General features: G+C 41.7%; 1 protein-coding gene across 1 annotated transcript in view; it reads left to right on the forward strand.

The window, feature by feature from the left end:
* The window catches only part of LOC124605857 (rho guanine nucleotide exchange factor 26-like), a 188,642-nt gene that overhangs the window by 160,893 nt on the left and 7,797 nt on the right, over nucleotides 1-19,952 (forward strand). Inside the window, 4 exon segments of the mRNA XM_047137792.1 lie at nucleotides 38-220; nucleotides 222-298; nucleotides 7,709-7,871; nucleotides 15,730-15,934. Of these exon segments, the coding sequence (XP_046993748.1) occupies nucleotides 38-220; nucleotides 222-298; nucleotides 7,709-7,871; nucleotides 15,730-15,934 (628 nt within the window).

The raw sequence follows: 19,952 nt of genomic DNA on the forward strand, positions 1-19,952 counted from the left end.
TTCTAAACACACGACAACAGAAACATGTAATTTACAGGTGGTACACGAGTGTAATGAGGGTGCCCGTCGTATGGAACGCATGGAGGAGATTCTTATCCTCAGTCGCCAGTTGGAATTCGGGCGGGATGTTCGGCCTCTGCCAATTATTTCAAGCTCCCGGTGGCTGGTGCGGTCTGGTGAAGTGACTCAGCTAGTGTGGCGTGGAGATGACAAGCTGACCTTTTGGGAAACGACTTGGCAAGATTCCATTACATCTGTTCCTGTTCACAGATCTTCTCATTGTCACAAAGAAGAAAAGGTAAGCACATTTCTTAAAATTATCGCAACTACTGTGTGTAACCTACAGCTTCCAAAATTGACAGTAATATCGGCAGCAGTTAATATGTAGCAATCGGCTTACCTAATGCATTCTCTGCTCGCACTTCATTTTGATACCTGTGTGTGCGCGCACTCCCATCTTCCAGCTCCCACTGGGATCTATTTTTATAATTCTTAGAATGTCTTAAGCCTCTTCAAACAATATTAAATACTAGCGGTTATGTGAGAAGTATCATGTTTCACCATAGTTTCGATTGTATGCTATAATTAAAAGTTTAGTAAGTCAGTTCAAAGTTACATGAAGGCCAGGACATAAGATCTACAGTAGGACGACTCTTGGCAAAACTCTCATTTGTTCACATATTGTGTTCCATTAATCCATTCAGGAATGTGGACAAATCATATTATACATTAATTGGCAGAAATAGTGAATGTAGCTTACTTTTGTGTAGTGTAATAACAGCAATCTAAAATAATCTGCTCACATGTACAATCATGGGAATTATTTCCAAATTATGTTATTGCTATACACGGTGAGTCAGGAGGCTGAACGAAAAACTTCGTATGGACATATGCCCTATTGCGAATGGTTTCTGAGATAGAACACACGTAGTATCACTTTTGTACAATTTCTGGAATCACTCAAAAGCCGCACACTCCAGCGTAAACATGTCGCAGAACAAATTTAAACTACATTCGGTTTCCTCCAAAAAAAAAAAGACCCATTCATGTTTCTCTAGGACTTACAGTTTGCACATAAGACAGCGTGAGGATACTGAAAATCTGATGTGATGCAACGTGCATGCACTGTACCTTGGGTACTCTTTGTAGCTCAGTTTGAAGTAGTTTCCCGGCCTGATGGGATCAAGTTTTCTATATCAAACTGTTCATCTTAGCTTCCTCTACACTACTGTCATATGTTGTGAACAACAATGATGTTTGAATAACACAGAAAATAAGTAACAAAGTATTTTTACATATGTGCTATCTCGGAAAACATTCGCAATATGGCATATGTCCATATGAAGTTTTTTGTTCAGAATCACTTATATTATCATCCCTCAAAGCCTGAACCTTTCCTCTTGACTCACTCTGTATATCTTAGCAGGAAAAAAATAAATAAAATCTTTAGTGGAGAGGAAGTAGTTGCAACAAGTGGGAAGAGGGGAAAATTCAAAAAAATTTCAGTGATTTTCCTCTTGCACTGCTCAGCTGTTGTTCAAACACTTCAAACTAAGTTTGAGGCAATTCAGTAAGTAAAGGCATTTTTTCCTGCTCAGTTGGTTGACATCACTGACATACCTTAACATCACTGTTGTTCTTGTACGTTAGTAATGTTGGTGCAATAAATAGCTATGTTCCTAAGGATTATATGATCATTTTATTAAGAGAGTCCCTTATCTGTGCACACCAAGGGGGCAATGAGCAGTTTAAGGGACTAAAATTGTGAAGCTTATTAGTAGAAATCAGCTAAGTTATAGAGAAAACTGTCTTATTAAACACAAAATTTATGAGTGAATGATTTGCTTTAAAAGTGGATACTTATCTGTCTGCAACAAAGAGCATTTGGGAAGGCCATCCAGTTTGCTGAATGAATGATTAGTGATTCTATTCAAGCCTGAATTGATGATATTACACTTGATTTTAATATTTCCCATGGTTCAGCATTTGCAGTTGTCCTCGAATCTCTAAATTGTCACATTGTTTGTACTAACTGCATAGTGACAAATTTGGAAGTGTTGAAATTGCATTTAAGGCATTTTGAAGAGGAAAGACACTACTTTCTCTGTCCCATAGTAGCCATTCATGACATGCGGGTCTATCAGTATGACCCACAAATAAGTGGAAGAATGTGTTGTGGCAATATCCATTTGCATCTACAGCAAAAGTGTTCCAAAGCCCAGCTTCTGCAAGAAAGTTGATGATAACAGTATGAAATGTTTACTGTTGATTCACTACACTCAAACAGTGAATAGTGACAGCTACTGTAAGATCTGAGACCCAAAATGAAAACAGAGAGGGAGGCTTTTAAAAGGTGTGATTTTGCTTCAGGAAAATGTCCACCCTCATACAGCTGGGCAAACAATCCGTGGCACTCAAAATCTTGGTTTTTAGGTGCTGGGGAACCCATCATACAGTTCTGACACAGCTCCAAGTGATTTCCATTCTTTTGGTCTGATGAAGGCACACCTGTGTAAATCAAAGCTGTCATCAGGTGACAAGGTTGTTGAGGGGGTGTGAGAGTGGATTGCGTGGCGCCACAGAATTCCTCGCAGGACTAAATTAGGAAACTTGTGGAGAGATGGACCAAATGCATAGAAGTTGGAGGAAAAATGTAGAGAAGTGATGGTTTCTTGCAATATTGTTCTCAAATAACACTCTCTCTCTCTCTCTCTCTCTCTCTCTCTCTCTCTCTCTCTCTCTCTCTCTCTCTCCCCCTCTCTCCCCCCCTCTCCCTCCCCCCTCCCCCTCCTTCACCCCTCTCCCCTCTCTCCCTGTCTATCTATCTCTCTCAATAGTGACTTGAGTCAAGAGGTGCAGCACTATGCTGGACCTATCACCGTGGTGAAAGAATGATTGAATGATTACCTTACTCCTTCTATTATTTGGATATCTAGAGTACTTGTACTGTATCTCCTATCTGCACTTTTCAGGATGTCAGAGAACTAATTTTCATCTTGACACCATTTCTGTCTCATTCTGAAATTGTTTCATGGCCTGCTTTGGCAATATGGAAACTAGAACACATTCCTTACCTGTATTTTGTAAAATCAGATGGCATTGTCATTTTTGTGCAGAAAATATGAAGAGATGTTCACCCTGGTTCCACTCCAGTTTTATCACATTTAAGCTGGAAGGATATTGAACTTCTGCAAGTTATAATTTATTTTCTTGTCAACAATTTTCAAATACTCTCTGGAATAGAAATTTGATCTTCCTACCTCCTGTCTGTATGTTTTATTCATTTATTTGTGTTGCAGATTAACAGCTACTTAGAAAGTTTATTTTAAAAAAAATGTAAGTTAAATATGAAATCTTTAATCAAAGGACTATGTCCAGCATTTAGAGCCTGTTGAATAGCAAAGATGTGGAGCATTCCAGGATATTTCCTCTGAGGGTGTTCTTTGACCAGGTACCTTACAGTTCCACAGTACCAGGTGGCCGAATGGGGAGACCCATTTGCACAGTTCACACATTCCTCTTAAAATTGAAACACAGTCAGTTAATGGAATGGTGTGTGGTATCATGGAGAGCAATAATTTTCATACTTTCATGTATTTTGATCATGGTTTTCAGTCATTTTGGGGCAGTGTTCACCTAGGATAAGAGAGATTGGGTGGGTAATGTAGGTGTTTGGGATGATAAGAATTTTTTGGCATTAGTATCACTGGTTCTTATTTGTGATGTCACTGATGGTGTGTAGCTGGTTCCATTAGTATGGTGGCTGCATTGCCCGAATGGGGGAAAGTATTTCACTTTTATATTGCTGTCAGATGTGACTGTTTCACCAGGTCACAACAAAAAGCCTCAATTGAATTTTGAGTATACACAATCAGCTTACAGATGTATGGACCAGCCTAATGTATGGCAGAATTATTGAAGTCTTTAATGGAGCACTGTGTCTACCATATGAAGTGACTTGAGTCTAATGCTGGTAGAATATAGCCACTGGAAAATGGCCTCAGGAGCCAAAACTGGTCATGATATTTACAAAAAAAGTAGAAGTGCAATTGGTTTATCAATTTGATTGCATATCCACAGTGCTCCACAAGCTGGACAAGAAATTCACTTTATGTTATTTAACTCACTGAGAAAGACGAGGTCACATGTAGATGTTACTTTCAGAAGAAATATCATTACTGCTGATGAAGACACACAAAAGTATATACACTGACCAAGCTTTCAGAATTAATAATTAAAACTACATTGTAAAAATAAGAAAAAAGGGGGAGGTATGAGGTAACAATGACATATTCTGGAGGGTGCCTGGATGCAAGGATGTGTTGGAGGGCAAGTTCACTTCTCTATATTCCATGGAAACTAGTCTCAAGTGGGATGTGGTGCTATAAGCACTTGGGTCCCTTGAATTATGTTGTAGAGCATGTTTGGCAACTGGGTACTGTCTCTCCCCAAGGCCCATTCATAAATAATCAACCTACTAGTGGTGATCATGCCTGTATAAAACACTGTGCAACAGTGGTCAATATAAAGTACATGTGATTTCAAAAGTTTCTTTCCTTTTTATGCTGTAGAATTTACTGGTGGTAGGTTTCAGTGCATGGTGGTAGGAAGCTGCATGGGCCTAGTTTTATAGTAGGGATGATTTCATGGGTGGAACCCTGGGATGGAGATAATGGTTTTGGAATGTCATAATGTTTCACTACAATGTTACAGAGATTAGGAGTGTAATAAAATCTGACAGTGGATGGTGTGAGGAGGGTATCAGGGAGAGAGGACCTAATTTTACGGCTCAACTTGAGAAAGTCATGGCCTTGGTGAGTGAGATACTTAAGCAAGGAGAAGTCCCTAAATGGAATGGTATTGTTTGAGAACAGTATTGGAGAGCCAAGAAAAATGGATGAAGGCCTAACATATTATAAGAATAGTTACCATATGTAATGAACATTTTTGGTAAAAGAAAGTGAAATATTCAAAGTACAGAGCCAAGAAATCCATCTAACAAGTAAGTCCTGTAATGTGGCTTCCAGCCATCCAAACAGGCTTTAAAGGCCTAATGGTACTGATCAGCTGCCATGTCATCCTCAGCCCATTGGCATCACTGGATGTGGATACGGAGGAATTTGTGGTCAGTGCACTGCTCTCCCAGCTGTTGTCAGTTTCCTTTCATGGTGTAACTACTTCTCAGTCAAGTAGCTCCTCAGTTGGCCTCACAAGGGCTGAGAGCACCCTGCTTGCCAACAGCACTTGGAAGACCCAGACTGCGACCCATCTAAGTGCTAGCCAAGTCCGACAGCACTTAACTTCAGTGATCTGATGGAAACCATTACAGCAAGGACGGTTCTCTCAAAAAAGGACAGGGCCAATGTCTTTCCCCTCCTTTCCCCAAAACTGAACTTGTGCTCTATTTGTAATAACCTTTTTGGTGACAGAATATTAAACCCTAATCTTTTTTCCCCCTTCATAAGACCAAATGTGAATGATAAACAGAAAATTAAGGGTAGGAAATTGATATGAAAAGACTTTAGAGTCACTCACCATTTCTGTACACTGTTCAAAAAAGGCAACCACTGTCAAAATATTGTGTGCATTAATTGTTAACTTAAACAGGAGTCCAAAAATTTGTCACTTATATTAACATCTAGTTTTCTGTTATTTGTATGTCAAATAGCTCCTGTTTTTAATGTGACTAAGTAACATTAGTAATATACAAATTTTATTAGGTAATCGTTCATTTGGTCGGTATCACTCATGATGTGTTTACCAGGAGATCCAGCACAGGATTATCTGGATTATCTGGTTGCCTTTAGTGCTAGTTCATTTAGCGTTACCCAGGGTGCACGTGTAGTATTCTACTACGGACGCGAACTAGCCTTACACCGACCAGATCCTCTCCCTAGCAACTCGTATAGAGGCGAGCTTTCAGAAAAAACTCAAAACATCAGTAGCCTTTATTGACCTATCAGCCGCTTATGATACCGTTTGGCGACAAGGCCTGATATTTAAGTTGCTGCGGGTCATACCATGTAATAAGCTGGCCAACCTCATTGATAACATGCTCACAGATAGAAGTTTCAGAGTCATAATGGGCGACTTAAAAAGTGACCAAATGAAGCTCAACAATGGTTTACCACAAGGCTCCGTTCTGGCGCCATTGATGTTTAACCTCTACATATCTGACTTACCTGAAACCACTTCTCAAAAATTCGGATATGCCGACGACTGGGCAATAGCTGCAAGAGGCAGATCAATGGAGGCAACGGAAAACACATTAACTGCGGATCTAACAAAGCTGGGAGATTACTTCCGAAGGTGGAGATTACGGCCAAACGCAACAAAAACGGAGGTGACATGCTTTCACCTCGACAATGCCCAAGCAAAAAGAAAGCTCAACGTTCATTTCGAAAACAGGCAGCTAAACCATAACAATTACCCCAGATATCTAGGCGTCACCTTTGACAGAACCCTAACATTCAAGGAACACCTACGTAATACAGCCGCAAAACTTAAAACTCGAAATAATATCATACAGAAGCTATGTGGGACCACGTGGGGCTCTTCCGCGGCTGTGCTGAGATCTTCGGCTCTGGGACTTGTCTACACAACAGCAGAATATGCCGCACCGGTATGGCTAAACAGTAAACACACAGGCTTGATCGATGCTCAACTAAACTACACAATGAGGATGATATCAGGAACAATAAAGCCAACGCCTTTACACTGGCTACCTATACTGAGCAACATTCCCCCACCGGACCTGCGCAGAGAGAACGCTCTCTTACGTGAGTATGGAAAAGTGCTGAACAACGAGAAACTGCCAATCCATAAGGATGTTCTTGCCCTGGAGATGAACAGATTGCGCTCAAGACACCCCTCTTTAAAAAAGGCAAAAAATACGCATCCTCTCAACCCGGATTATGGCAACCTCTGGAAAATGCGGTGGAGAGAATCTGTGCCCCAAAACCTGCAGAATATGCCATGCATCAATGTCCAACCACCAGGATTCAATTTGCCAAGGAAAACTTGGACGACCCTGAATCGAATTCGGACAAACAACGGCAGATGTGCAGACAGCCTCCACAGGTGGGGTAAAATCACCACCCCGAGATGTGACTGCGGTGCGGACCGGCAGACGATTCGTCACATCGTGGAAGATTGCCCTCTGAGACGTTTTGCAGGAGACCCCAATGAGTTTCTGACCGCAACTGAAAGTGCAATAGATTATGTCACAAATCTGGATGTTTGTTTGTGAACTTTTGTTTGTTATATACACTATTTTTAAACACTTTTATATCTACAACTATATGTTACACACTGTGACTACTCTTTATTTCTGTGTCTTATGATTTTTATGTCTTTTCTATATGATGTGTTATATGCCATAAGCTAAATAAATAAATAAATAAATTAGGTAATTAGAGATAAAGCAAACATTTGGATTGGGAAACTGGTACTGCATTTGTTGGGAATCAGGGATAACCTAACTCCAGTTTGTTGGGTGGGTATTTGAGCTGTCAGTTCCAATTAAGAGTACAGTGTCTTTACCACTGCACCATCTCCCTCAGTACACTTTCCAGAAGAAAGGAAGAGTTACCTTCATATGGCACACTGACACTGTCATCGATAAAACTAAAAAGATGAAATGTTCTGAATTGTGTTTAGCTGAGGCAATCACATTTAGACTTCTATGTTTTATCAACTACTTTTGCAGTGAGGAGACGTACACTGTGCTGGATTACTGTCCCCGGAACTTAGTGCAGATGGCAAGTGCAGAGACTGTATCGCACCTTCCCGTGAAGTATGGAGCTGATGCAGGCCGCAACTTGATTTTGCTCACAATGCTGCAAAACTATGAGAACAAAATGACTGAAATGGTATGCACAACTTTTGTTAATCTTATCTAATTAAAATAACTTAATGAGTGGACTTAACTATTTCTTGCCTTTGTACAAGCAGATTTTATGATACCACATAATGTGATACATAAAATTCTTCTAGTTTTCTGGAAGTATAACATTATCAGCACATCTTGCAGAACTGCAACAATGTCATTCATTGCATTATTTTATTGTTCCCTGTGGCCACTGTTCAATTAAAAATTGCTGGGAGTGACTGCAGGCAGCCACAGGTACTTTCAGAAAGCGTTTTTTTTTTCACCATTACCAGCTTCAGGCAATTGCGCCCATTTTCAGATTGCTACAGTTGTGTTCATTACATGAGGAATCTTTTCAGCAACATGTCATCTGCTCCTGTAGTGAGTAAAACTATTTGTGCAGTTAGCACTACTTCATGTGTGGTGGAGATAACTTACATGTGCTCCAAATGTCCAAATGCATGATATCTGGTTATCTATATATACTTATGTGTGTGCCACATTTATAACATACACTTTGAAGGTTCTGTTATATGTTGGGAAAACCCATAAAACTCGTATTTCACATCTGTTCTTAATCAGTAGCTTAAAATTTACCGTCATATCTTACTATGTGATGTGCCTTTTCCATAAGAATCACCATTTCCTAATCCTTACACCACCTTTTTCTTCCTGCCTCTTCCTTTCCCTTCATCCCTTCTGCCAGAAGATGCGGCCACTGAATCCAAAAGCTTGCACATTTATATATCTTTTATATTTGTTTTCTCCTGCTGCCTGGTGGTCCATTGAATTTTCAAATACTGAGTATTTTTGTTGACATAACTATATGATACTGTATTTAGTCACTGATATTGGGTATTATTCACCCAGGTGTGGATCCTGTATCGATGTTCAAAAACAGCTAACCCTACATACTTACTCCACAACGTACTATGTGGTGCATAAGGAAGGGTAACTTGTATAACTGCTACTTATTCCATTTCCTCTTCACTGATAAATGGAGGGAGGAAAAATGACTACCTGCACCCTCCTGTAGAAGCCCTGATTATTCTTATCTTATTTTCACGGTCCTTACATGAGGTGTGCATTGGTGTCAGTACAATCGTTTTGTATTCTGTCGCAAATGCCAGTTTAGGAATGGTGGATAGGATCTTAGGTAGGATGTCCCTCATTTCAATTCAGGATGAGAGATAATCAAAGCCCTGGTGAAGGATATGGTTCAGTCATTCCAGTCCCATGATATTGGGTGATTTTTTTTGGGGGGGGGGGGGGGGGGTGCTGTGCTGTGTTGTGTTGCTGATTCTTGTCTCTGTGTGTGTGTGGGGGGGGATTTTTGGGTGTGTGAGAGTATGGCACAGGGATATTTATTAGTGGACCAAGTAAGGGGGCTATTGCTTCTATGTGAAGGCCTTGGTAAGGCAAGGTAGACCTCGTCACTGCAGCACATCATCCGTGGGTGAGATGTTTGGTGTGGAAGGGATGGCAGGTATTAGAATGCAGTTCCTGTTAGTGGTTAGTGAGTTTAATGTCAACAGGCATGTGGACAGAGCCATCAGAGAGGTGGATTCAACGTCCAGGAAGGTGGTACACTGGGTTGAGGAAGACCAGGTGAAGTGGATGAAAGAGGTGTTGAGGTTGTGAAGGAATGTGGATAGGGTGTCTTGGCCTGGAGGCCAGATCTTGAAGACGTCATCAGTGAACCTGAGCCAGACTGAAGATTGGGAGGGTAGGAAGGTTTTCTACACTCCTGGAAATTGAAAAAAGAACACATTGACACCGGTGTGTCAGACCCACCACACTTGCTCCGGACACTGCAAGAGGGCTGTACAAGCAATGATCACACGCACGGCACAGCAGACACACCAGGAACCGCGGTGTTGGCCGTCGAATGGCGCTAGCTGCGCAGCATTTGTGCACCGCCGCCGTCAGTGTCAGCCAGTTTGCCGTGGCATACGGAGCTCCATTGCAGTCTTTAACACTGGTAGCATGCCGCGACAGCGTGTTCGTGAACCGTATGTGCAGTTGACGGACTTTGAGCGAGGGCGTATAGTGGGCATGCGGGAGGCCGGGTGGACGTACCGCCGAATTGCTCAACATGTGGGGCGTGAGGTCTCCACAGTACATCGATGTTGTCGCCAGTGGTCGGCGGAAGGTGCACGTGCCCGTCGACCTGGGACCGGACCGCAGCGACGCACGGATGCACGCCAAGACCGTAGGATCCTACGCAGTGCCGTAGGGGACCGCACCGCCACTTCCCAGCAAATTAGGGACACTGTTGCTCCTGGGGTATCGGCGAGGACCATTCGCAACCGTCTCCATGTAGCTGGGCTACGGTCCCGCACACCGTTAGGCCGTCTTCCGCTCACGCCCCAACATCGTGCAGCCCGCCTCCAGTGGTGTCGCGACAGGCGTGAATGGAGGGACGAATGGAGACGTGTCGTCTTCAGCGATGAGAGTCGCTTCTGCCTTGGTGCCAATGATGGTCATATGCGTGTTTGGCGCCGTGCAGGTGAGCGCCACAATCAGGACTGCATACGACCGAGGCACACAGGGCCAACACCCAGCATCATGGTGTGGGGAGCGATCTCCTACACTGGCCGTACTCCACTGATGATCGTCGAGGGGACACTGAATAGTGCACGGTACATCCAAACCGTCATCGAACCCATCGTTCTACCATTCCTAGACCGGCAAGGGAACTTGCTGTTCCAACAGGACAATGCACGTCCGCATGTATCCCGTGCCACCCAACGTGCTCTAGAAGGTGTAAGTCAACTACCCTGGCCAGCAAGATCTCCGGATCTGTCCCCCATTGAGCATGTTTGGGACTGGATGACGCGTCGTCTCACGCGGTCTGCACGTCCAGCACGAACGCTGGTCCAACTGAGGCGCCAGGTGGAAATGGCATGGCAAGCCATTCCACAGGACTACATCCAGCATCTCTATGATCGTCTCCATGGGAGAATAGCAGCCTGCATTGCTGCAAAAGGTGGATATACACTGTACTAGTGCCGACATTGTGCATGTTCTGTTGCCTGTGTCTATGTGCCTGTGGTTCTGTCAGTGTGATCATGTGATGTATCAGACCCCAGGAATGTGTCAATAAAGTTTCCCCTTCCTGGGACAATGAATTCACGGTGTTCTTATTTCAATTTCCAGGAGTGTATATATGATCACTAAACAGGTTGTCACATGAGTGTGTCGTGTGGATGTCCATTGCTGTGCGGCAGATTTGTTTGTATACCTTCCCTTCAAAGGAAAGGGAAAGTATACTGATGGGAGGCCTCCACCAGCTATCAGACTCCTCCACCTACGGGCTCTCCCAGACTGATCCCATCCTGGCAGTCCAGCATAAACTCCAATCTCTACTGAAATCCATATGCCCTTCCCAGAAATTCTCCCCCAAGTCTGTCTCCCTCCTCACCCCAACAACACCCTGTACACCCATCTTCTAAATGCTCCCCAAAATCCATGCAATCCTGTGCACCCTGTTGTAGCTGGTTTTTGTGTTCCCACTGAAAGAATTTCTTCTCTTGCTGACCATCTAACTGCTCAAAATCAAGCATCCCACATCGAAGATACTAACTACTTCCTCCACCGACTTTTCACCAACCCCACTCCTTTATCTCCTGGAACCCTACTCTTAACTGTTGATTTCACTTCCCTACAGACCATCATCCATCATTGCCCATGCCCACGCCCATGCCCACGCCCGTGCTCTTGCTTGCTGCTATTGGACACTACTACTTCCAATACCCTTCAGATTACCAATCCACTACTTCACTCCTCATACACCTTACTAACTCTATCCTAACACACAATTACTTATGCTCTGAAGGGAAGCTATATAAACAAATCTGCAGTGCAGCTGTGGGTGTCCACATGATGCTCTCCTATGCCAACCTGTTTATGGGCCAATTCATTGATGTCTTCATGATCTGAACTCAGGGTCAAGACACCCTATCCACATTCCTACACAGTTTTAAAATCTTCTCTCCCATCTGCTTCACCTGATCCTCCTCAACCTAGCATGCCATCTTCCTGGACACAGACATCCACCTCTGATGGCTCCATCCAGACCTCTCTCCACATTAAACCCACTAACTATCAATGTTACCTGCATTTTCACAGCTGACATCCTTCCCACACCAAAAAGTCTCTCCCATACAGCTTAGCCACCTGTGGATGGCGTATTTGCAGTAATGAGAACTGGCTTGACCAATATGCTTGAAGGCCTCTCAAAGGCCTTCACAGACAAGCAGTACTCCTCAATGTAGTCCACAGACACATTTCCCTCATCAAATCATCGCACAACCCCAGTAGTCCCACCACACCCAAGGATCAACTATAAAGGAGTCCCCCTTTGTCACCCAGTATCGCTCTGAACTGTATAACAGGACTGTCAGGATTTTATAATTTAGTAGAACCGAATTATGAAAAAATGTGACAGTGGACATTAGATTTTGAAATCAATAATAAATAAAAGTTTGACAGCTTTGGAGTGTTGGTGAAAATCTCCAAACAATATTGCTTATGTTGCTTTGGATTACACAGTAACTTGCAGTCTTAGTACATGTAATGATTACTCATGCAATTTAGCTATTAATTACAAATGAAAAAAGATAAATATTTGTACAAGGAAAAATGAGTAGTTTTTGACTCTATCAGTTTACTGCAATGGCAAAACAGTATGTTCTTTTTGATAAAGTGCCAAATGTTTTATGAAAGTGAGTCAAAAAGTATCAAAGTGAGTTATTAAGTAGTCAAGTAACACACGGATCCATTTTACTGGTTTTAATGAATGGCAGTGCCTACATTGATAATAAAAATATTTTTAATTCCATTGTGGTCGTGTTTTAGTGGCAATAACCTTCATGTTCTTCATGTATTATTTTACGGCAGTGTAACATGAATGATTCCATATCTTTCCTTTTCTTCTAATATTCCAGTATACACCCATGTTTCAGTCAAATTTTGCTTGTGTATTCCATTATCATCACACACACGTGCTGCTGCTGCTGCTATATTCTAAGCACACCACAAACCACAAACTGCCACAGACAGTAGCTGTACTTAAAGCTGTTACAAAAACAGTCTCTGCCTAGCGAGTGCAGCTCCCGTACAACTATGTTAATGTGTTATACATACTGCGTTTGCTGTTACTACATATTGATGGTTTCTGCATTATTAATCCTTGAGCGGGTGCACCATTTTTCGTAACGCGAGTGGGCATGCGGCACTTTGTACACATGTATAGAATACCTTCATTTATGTTGCCAAGGTGAGTCATGTATGATCAAAATCACAGTTTAATCTTAGTTTATTTAAATAAAGAGAAAATAAACTTCCATAATTAATGACGCATTTGAACCATGAAGCAGTGCAGTTGTATCAGATATTGGTTAGCTGCTTATTTGATGACTAATTATATCGTAGACAACTGCCTCAATGTGGGATTATGTTGCCAGTTCATAACTCAGGTCATTTTTTGAACTGGTTGTAAATTTTTTCTCACCTAGCTGACTTTGTATTTTATATTACTGCTGCTCACTTGGACGCACAAAAACACAATTTAACATTGTGTTACCTGAAGCAATACTGAAGGAATAGGTATAGGTTTGTAGTTGTGAAACAAAAATGGAACTGCACAAAATCATTTTATTTTTGGTTGATGCACTTTATATGTAGGTGCACCCGCTCGAGGGTTAATCTTTTGAAAGAGTTAATCATGATAATAACATCATCAATGTTTACAAATTTCTTCAGGAAAATGCCAGCATTTGTGCAAATAATTCTTTACGCTTCTAACAGATGGTGTTAAATGCTACATTCGTGGAATACTGGCACCTACTTTCAAACATCTCAAAAGATCCCTATGAACTGAAATTTACAAATATACAAATCAAATTTATGCTATGTCTTAGTGTTCTAAAAGTGAGTGTATTTAAATTTGTGTTATTGTCTTTACTAACTGCGTCATTACAACTGGAACAACTGAACCATATCCTTCACCAGGGCGTAGATTCTCTCTCATCCTGCCCTGCAATAAGGGCATCCTACACAGGATCTTTCCCACCCCTCCTACAGTGGTGTTCACTTTCCCACTGAACCTTCACAACATCCTGGCCACTTCCTCTCCCAATCCCTGTAGTAGATGAAGGTGCAAGACCTGCCCAATCCATCCACCTATCTTCCTATTCACCTCTTCAGAGGCTGAGCCACCTGTGAAAGCAGCCATGACATAAGTGAACTCAGCTGCAACCACTGCACAACTTTTTGTGTCAGTATGACAACCAGCCAGCTGTCCACCAGTATGAATGTCCACTGCCAAACTATTGTCAAGAACAAAGTTGACCACCTGGGGCACAACATACAGCTGAACACATGTTCAGCTGCAATGGCAGCTTCAAAACCTGAGCCATCTGGATCCTCCCTTCGCCACCAGCTTTTCTGAAGTAGGCAGATAAGGGTTACTCTTATGATATGTCCTTTGCTCCTGTAACCATCCTGACCTCAGTCTCAGGTGACCCCCTGTCCCTGCACCTTCACCCAACAGTTTTCCCTTCCTCTGCCCTGTCACCCTGCCCAGTTCATGTCCTCTTGTCTCCTTCAGTATATGCTGCTTCCCACTGGTCTCTACAGTCATGCCAGTGCCAGCCGCATTCATAGCCAGCAAACCGGCTGGCGTCCATCAGACCTGCTAGCCACTCACCCACAATCCCTCTCCCTGCCTCTTACCTCTTTCTCCTCTACCCACCCAACCCGACACTACCCCCAACACAGTCAGTCTACCTGCTTAGAAATAGCACTGGTACTGTTAGTCCAGCTGGCATCATGTGCATGTGTGTGCGCATGCATGCAAAGGTGTGTGTGTGTGTGTGTGTGTGTGTGTGTGTGTGTGTGTGTGTGTTTTACTGTAGCTCATCAAAGGATAATTCCATTTTTTCTGTGTGCCTATCAATGACCCAGTGCTTCTGCTTTTCGGTGAGTGGCCTCCTGTTTTCCAACTGTAACATTTAATTTCCCATCATGTCTACCTGTGACACTTGCTTCTTTTTTATGTGCATATCTTAAACTACAGCTATCACATGTTCCATTACATTTAGCACAAAATGCATTTCCTGTTCACTTTCGGCTTCCACTGCTGTAACAATAATTAATCATATTGTGCTAATTTTATGTCCTTGATAAACAATAACAGTCCTTTAGGTCTGCCAAATCCAACTCAAGCTGCCACATTTTACAGTGCTACAATAAACTCCAAAATACCATCACATTGGCATTTTGAATGTGCTTCTCCACTCCAACTACTCAGTCATCTCACATTATGTTCATACACAATAGCTACTTGGTGGTGGTTGCAGTTGCGAAGTTGTGGAAAAACCGTAAGTGTGTGCCTGACTCATTATCTTGGACTGTGGTGCCACTGTGAACAAAGCTGAAGTCAGCATACCTTATTCCTGTTCTGTTTCTTTGTGTAGAATGCTTAGTAGTATTTGTGACATGTACAAATCCTCCCTTCAGCATATAAAGTGGCACTGACTGCATACTGCTGGCACTCAGTACAGGAGCAGACATTGTGTTGCTGACACATAGGCTGTCGAAGAAATACAATTGCAGGGATCTGACGATTGGCACAGCTGATAAAAACCAGTGATGGCAGCTGAATATAACCTTTTTAAAAGTATTTATAGCTATTTGAGCTTTTCTTCAACAATGTTGAATTACATCCCATGTCAGCTCCTCATTATATTCTGTTCTTTCAGAATTGATGGTACTTCATAATTTTGATATACTTTTACTGCAGTTGTACAGCATCACAAGGTAGTTAACAACATGTGATGTCTTGTGACCTACAGGTTCTCTCTTGCGGTCTCGAATCGGACCGCCAGCGGTGGCTGGAAGCTGTAGCTGAGCCGCAGTCGGACAACCCTGACGAGACTGTGTACGAGGAGTGGGACTGTCCCCAGGTCCGAGCTGTCCATGCCTACGCTGCGCGTCAGCCTGACGAACTGTCTCTGGATGTCGCAGATGTCGTTAATGTTTTGCGCAAAGTGGCTGATGGTGAGTCAGTTGTGTTTCTTGTTGCAATATCGTATTGTGTGCAATGCAGTATTGGCTCTTTGTGTGTGTGTGTGTGTGTGTGTGTGTGTGTGTGTGTGTGTGTGTGTGTGTGTACAATTTTTTTGCTGTCATCATTCTGCCCAAAGACTGACTCGATGCAGCTCCCTACACTAATCTATTCTGTGTACGCCTCTTCCCTCTGTTACTGAAATGACAATGCCTTGATGCCTCAGAATGTGTCCTGCAACTGATTGTTTCTTCTAATCAAGTTGTCCCATGAACTTTGTTTCTCCCCAATTTGATTCAGTACTTCCTATTTAGTTGTTCGACCCATCCTTCTAATCTTCAGTATTCTTGTGTAGCTCCACATTTCAAAAGCTTCTGCACTCTTCTTGTCTGTACTGTTTATTGTCCACATTTCACTTGGGCACCAGTTTTTTTTTTTTTTTTTTCCTTTTTTTTCCTTTTTTTTTTCAGTCCTGAAGGGAGAGAGTAGACTAATAAGAGTGTTAGTCTCTTCTCAGCCATAGGTCTGGTTTATCTGTTTTGGCTCCATCTACTTTTAGATGGGAGAGAGGAGAATTTTGAATTTATCATCATTTTTCTGATTTTATTTTTATTTTAGTTTGATAGGGTAAAATATAATCCCAGCAGTTGCCTTATACACGAGGTTATTTTGTAGACTTTATATTCAGTTGCTATTTGCCTAGTTTGTCTTTCTTTCTTTCTTACTTAATTTCTTAGTTTCTTTGTTGCTGGTTAGTCTTGTTTGCGGTTCTGTTGTTGTAGTCTTTGTCTGTGTTTTGTTGGGAGAAGAGACTGTTTTGTCTTCATTGTTGTGAAGCACCTGTGCTCCGGGCAGTGTTCAGTAATATTGGAGTGCATGTGCTCTGCGCCATGGGGCATGACTGCTCCAACATTGGCTAAGACTGTCTGTGCCTCAAGCACTCCAGCTTTGGCACGGGGCGTAATCACTTAAAAACTATAAGAGGCGATCAAAATGTTTCCGTTTGAAGGCCATACAGTCCAGAATCTGTATTATGCAAATTGGTCATAATCGCTGTGAGTGTTGAGGCAGTTGTCCCATTGATGCACCAGGTAGAAGATACCCATTTAGTAAAACACCATGTCCAGCTATCTAAAAAAGCCTATAACTGCCTGCTGCACATCCTCATCCAACAGGAATCATCTTTCCTTTGTGGTCCAATGTTCCCTAACACTGTCCTTAAAGTGCTCCAGCTTTGGCACAGGGCATCATCAATTCAAAACAATAGGGGCCAATCAAAAAGTTTACATTCAAAGGCTGTACAGTCCAGAAGGGACCAGAGGCAGTTAATCACATGGAGATATCAGGACAGCAGTGGATTTCTTGGGTGTCTCCCAACTGAGTTTGTGTAGCTTGGATTGATGTCTACCAGTGTACGTCTTTTGGCAACTGAGAAAAGAAAACAGAACTTTGGTCCTGTTTGTAGATGTTGGGCAATAACATTGTCATAGTTAACATTTCTGCATTTACTGCATGCATGCCAGAAAGCCATGAATGCCACACTGACCTCTTGGGTACATGTCGGTGTTTATATACCCACATGGGAGTCATGCTATGTCATGTATATCCTACAGCAATGCCCTCAGAGGGAATCTTTTTGATTGCCCCATATATGAAGACAAGAGAATGCTCGCACAAGTTTGAAGTTTCTAGGAACAGTCTCATAAACTGTCAACTCATTATCTTCGACTCTTGTGCCAAGATACAGGGCAGAGGTACCAGCATTTTTTTATACTAATCCTCAAAGTTGACAACTAGAAACTAAATAAAATTTGAGCCTAAATGAGCCAAGAATAAAGAAAGCAGTCCATAAAATGAAATACGTATCTTTACAGTTCCAGATTGCTCACAGTGTGTTGAAGTGCCAACTTTTGTGGCACTGTCCAGTGACTAGGGACCAGCCTGATGGAGTTTCAGATTAGATAGACTAGGCCTAACTGTTCCATAGGCCTGTAGTGATGATGATCTTGAGAATGTCAAATGTATTAAAAAACAAAAATACGGGATACTTATTTACAGAAGAACTTACATGCTTAACTTTCTTCAACAGATCCTAAGGGTTACAGTTCACAAGGATGTGAAAAAAGTCAAAATGTTAAATTTTTTTTCGTTCGCACATTAATTTAAAAGGCTACCCCAAATATCTATATGTATATTTACTAAGGTAATTCTGGGTCTGTTGTCATCAAGCATTGTTAAAAAACAAAAACAGTTTTAAGGCTTATACAGATTGTATCTGATTCTGCTAAGAAATTCATCTACACAGTAGGTGTTTACTACGAACAAATGTTTTAATGTGCTCTTAAATTGTAATTTTGTGTGTGTGTGTGTGTGTGTGTGTGTGTGTGTGTGTGTGTGTGTGTGTGTGTGTGTTCCCCTGCTGCCACTTGGTGAGTACATTATCGCACACATTGTGTTTCTTTTATACTTTGAAGCATTCTAGTGGTCTGTAATGCTGGTGCATATGTTACTTTGGCTGTGTTTGTGTAATATATACATGATAAAATAGTGGTAATGTGTTTGTTTTACAATTTACAGCTATAGTCTTGTGTTGTACAGATTGAAAGGGAGTTTTTAGAGCAAAAGTTCTTAAAGTTTTAGCAACATTTGTTCCACTTTGTGTGGTCTTTTTTTAGCATGTGCCTTGATGGCTCTACATTTAGTTATTCTGTACAGAATAAGAGGCTGACAGCAAGAATCGTCAAATAGAAACTTGTTCAGGCTATTCCTACAGTGTGTAGATAACAGTTGTTTTATACATATCGGTGTAGTTACTCAAGGTAGTGGCTACATTTACAATGTTGCTTTCAGCCTGTGTAAGCAGTGTAATTGTTTTCAACAAATTGTGTATTAATCGTCTGTTGCTCACGTGGCTGACACTAGTTTTCCCCAATCGGTTTTGTCTGACTGGGCTGGATTGTATTCACATCATTTTGAGTACTGTTGTGTTAACTCTCTGTCTGTTAGCTTCAGCCATTGTTGGCTTTCAATTACACAGGTTACATTGCTTATGAATCATTATTATAGCCTGGAGGACGCTGGTCGTCCACACAGGCTGTGCTGTGTCAATCTGAAACAAAATAATGTTACATTACTTTATTGGTTACCTTGACTCAGTTCCCCTTTTATGTGTGTAATTTTAGGTATATTGAAGCTGATTGCAGCTAATTTCCATCTTATGTAGTATTCTCTTTATTTTAGTTTGTGAAAGAAATGTCAGAGGCAGAAAAACCTCACACAGTTTAGTAGAGATTCTAATCTCTAACTGGAATGGTTCTATGAGCTGAATGATGAAGATCCTGATAGTGATGCTGCTGACTCAGAGGATGAGGATTGTGTACATAAAAGCTGTCATGATTCAGGATCAGAACAATAAATGTTATAAAATGATGAATTTGAATCACAGGAAGATGTAATTCAAGTGTTCACTTTTTTGTGTGGAATAACTAAATGGAGGAAAAGTAATTATGTTGGAAGAATGTGTTAGAAGAAGATCTTGTAATATTATTATACATTTACCAAGACCCATAAATGAAGCTTGTATGACAGACAGAAGTAGATATCCTGAATTTAATCTTGAATAAAAATATCGTCCTTATTATTGCAACTTGTACTCATGTTTTCATCAATGAAATTCATGGTAACTTTTCTAAGGAAATGCTTGCTGAAGAAACAGGTGCTATAGACATCAGAGCTTTCATTGGTTTGTTGTATCTGTGTGGAGCTCTCAGATGTTCTAGAAAGAATATTTTGTAGTTGTGGTATAACACGAAAGGCAATGACAGAGGGAGGTGGTGCAGTGGTTGGCACACTTTACTCGACATTTGGAAGGACGACATTTCAAACCCATGTCCGGCCATCGTGATTTGGGTTTTCCATAATTTTCCTAAATCGAATCCTGGGATTGTTCCTTCGAAAGGGCATGGCAGATTTCCTTCCCCATCCTTCCCTAACCAGAGTTTGCGCTACATC

This window comes from Schistocerca americana, chromosome 3 (genome assembly GCF_021461395.2).
Source record: "Schistocerca americana isolate TAMUIC-IGC-003095 chromosome 3, iqSchAmer2.1, whole genome shotgun sequence".
In the NCBI taxonomy this organism is placed as follows: Eukaryota; Metazoa; Arthropoda; class Insecta; order Orthoptera; family Acrididae; genus Schistocerca; species Schistocerca americana.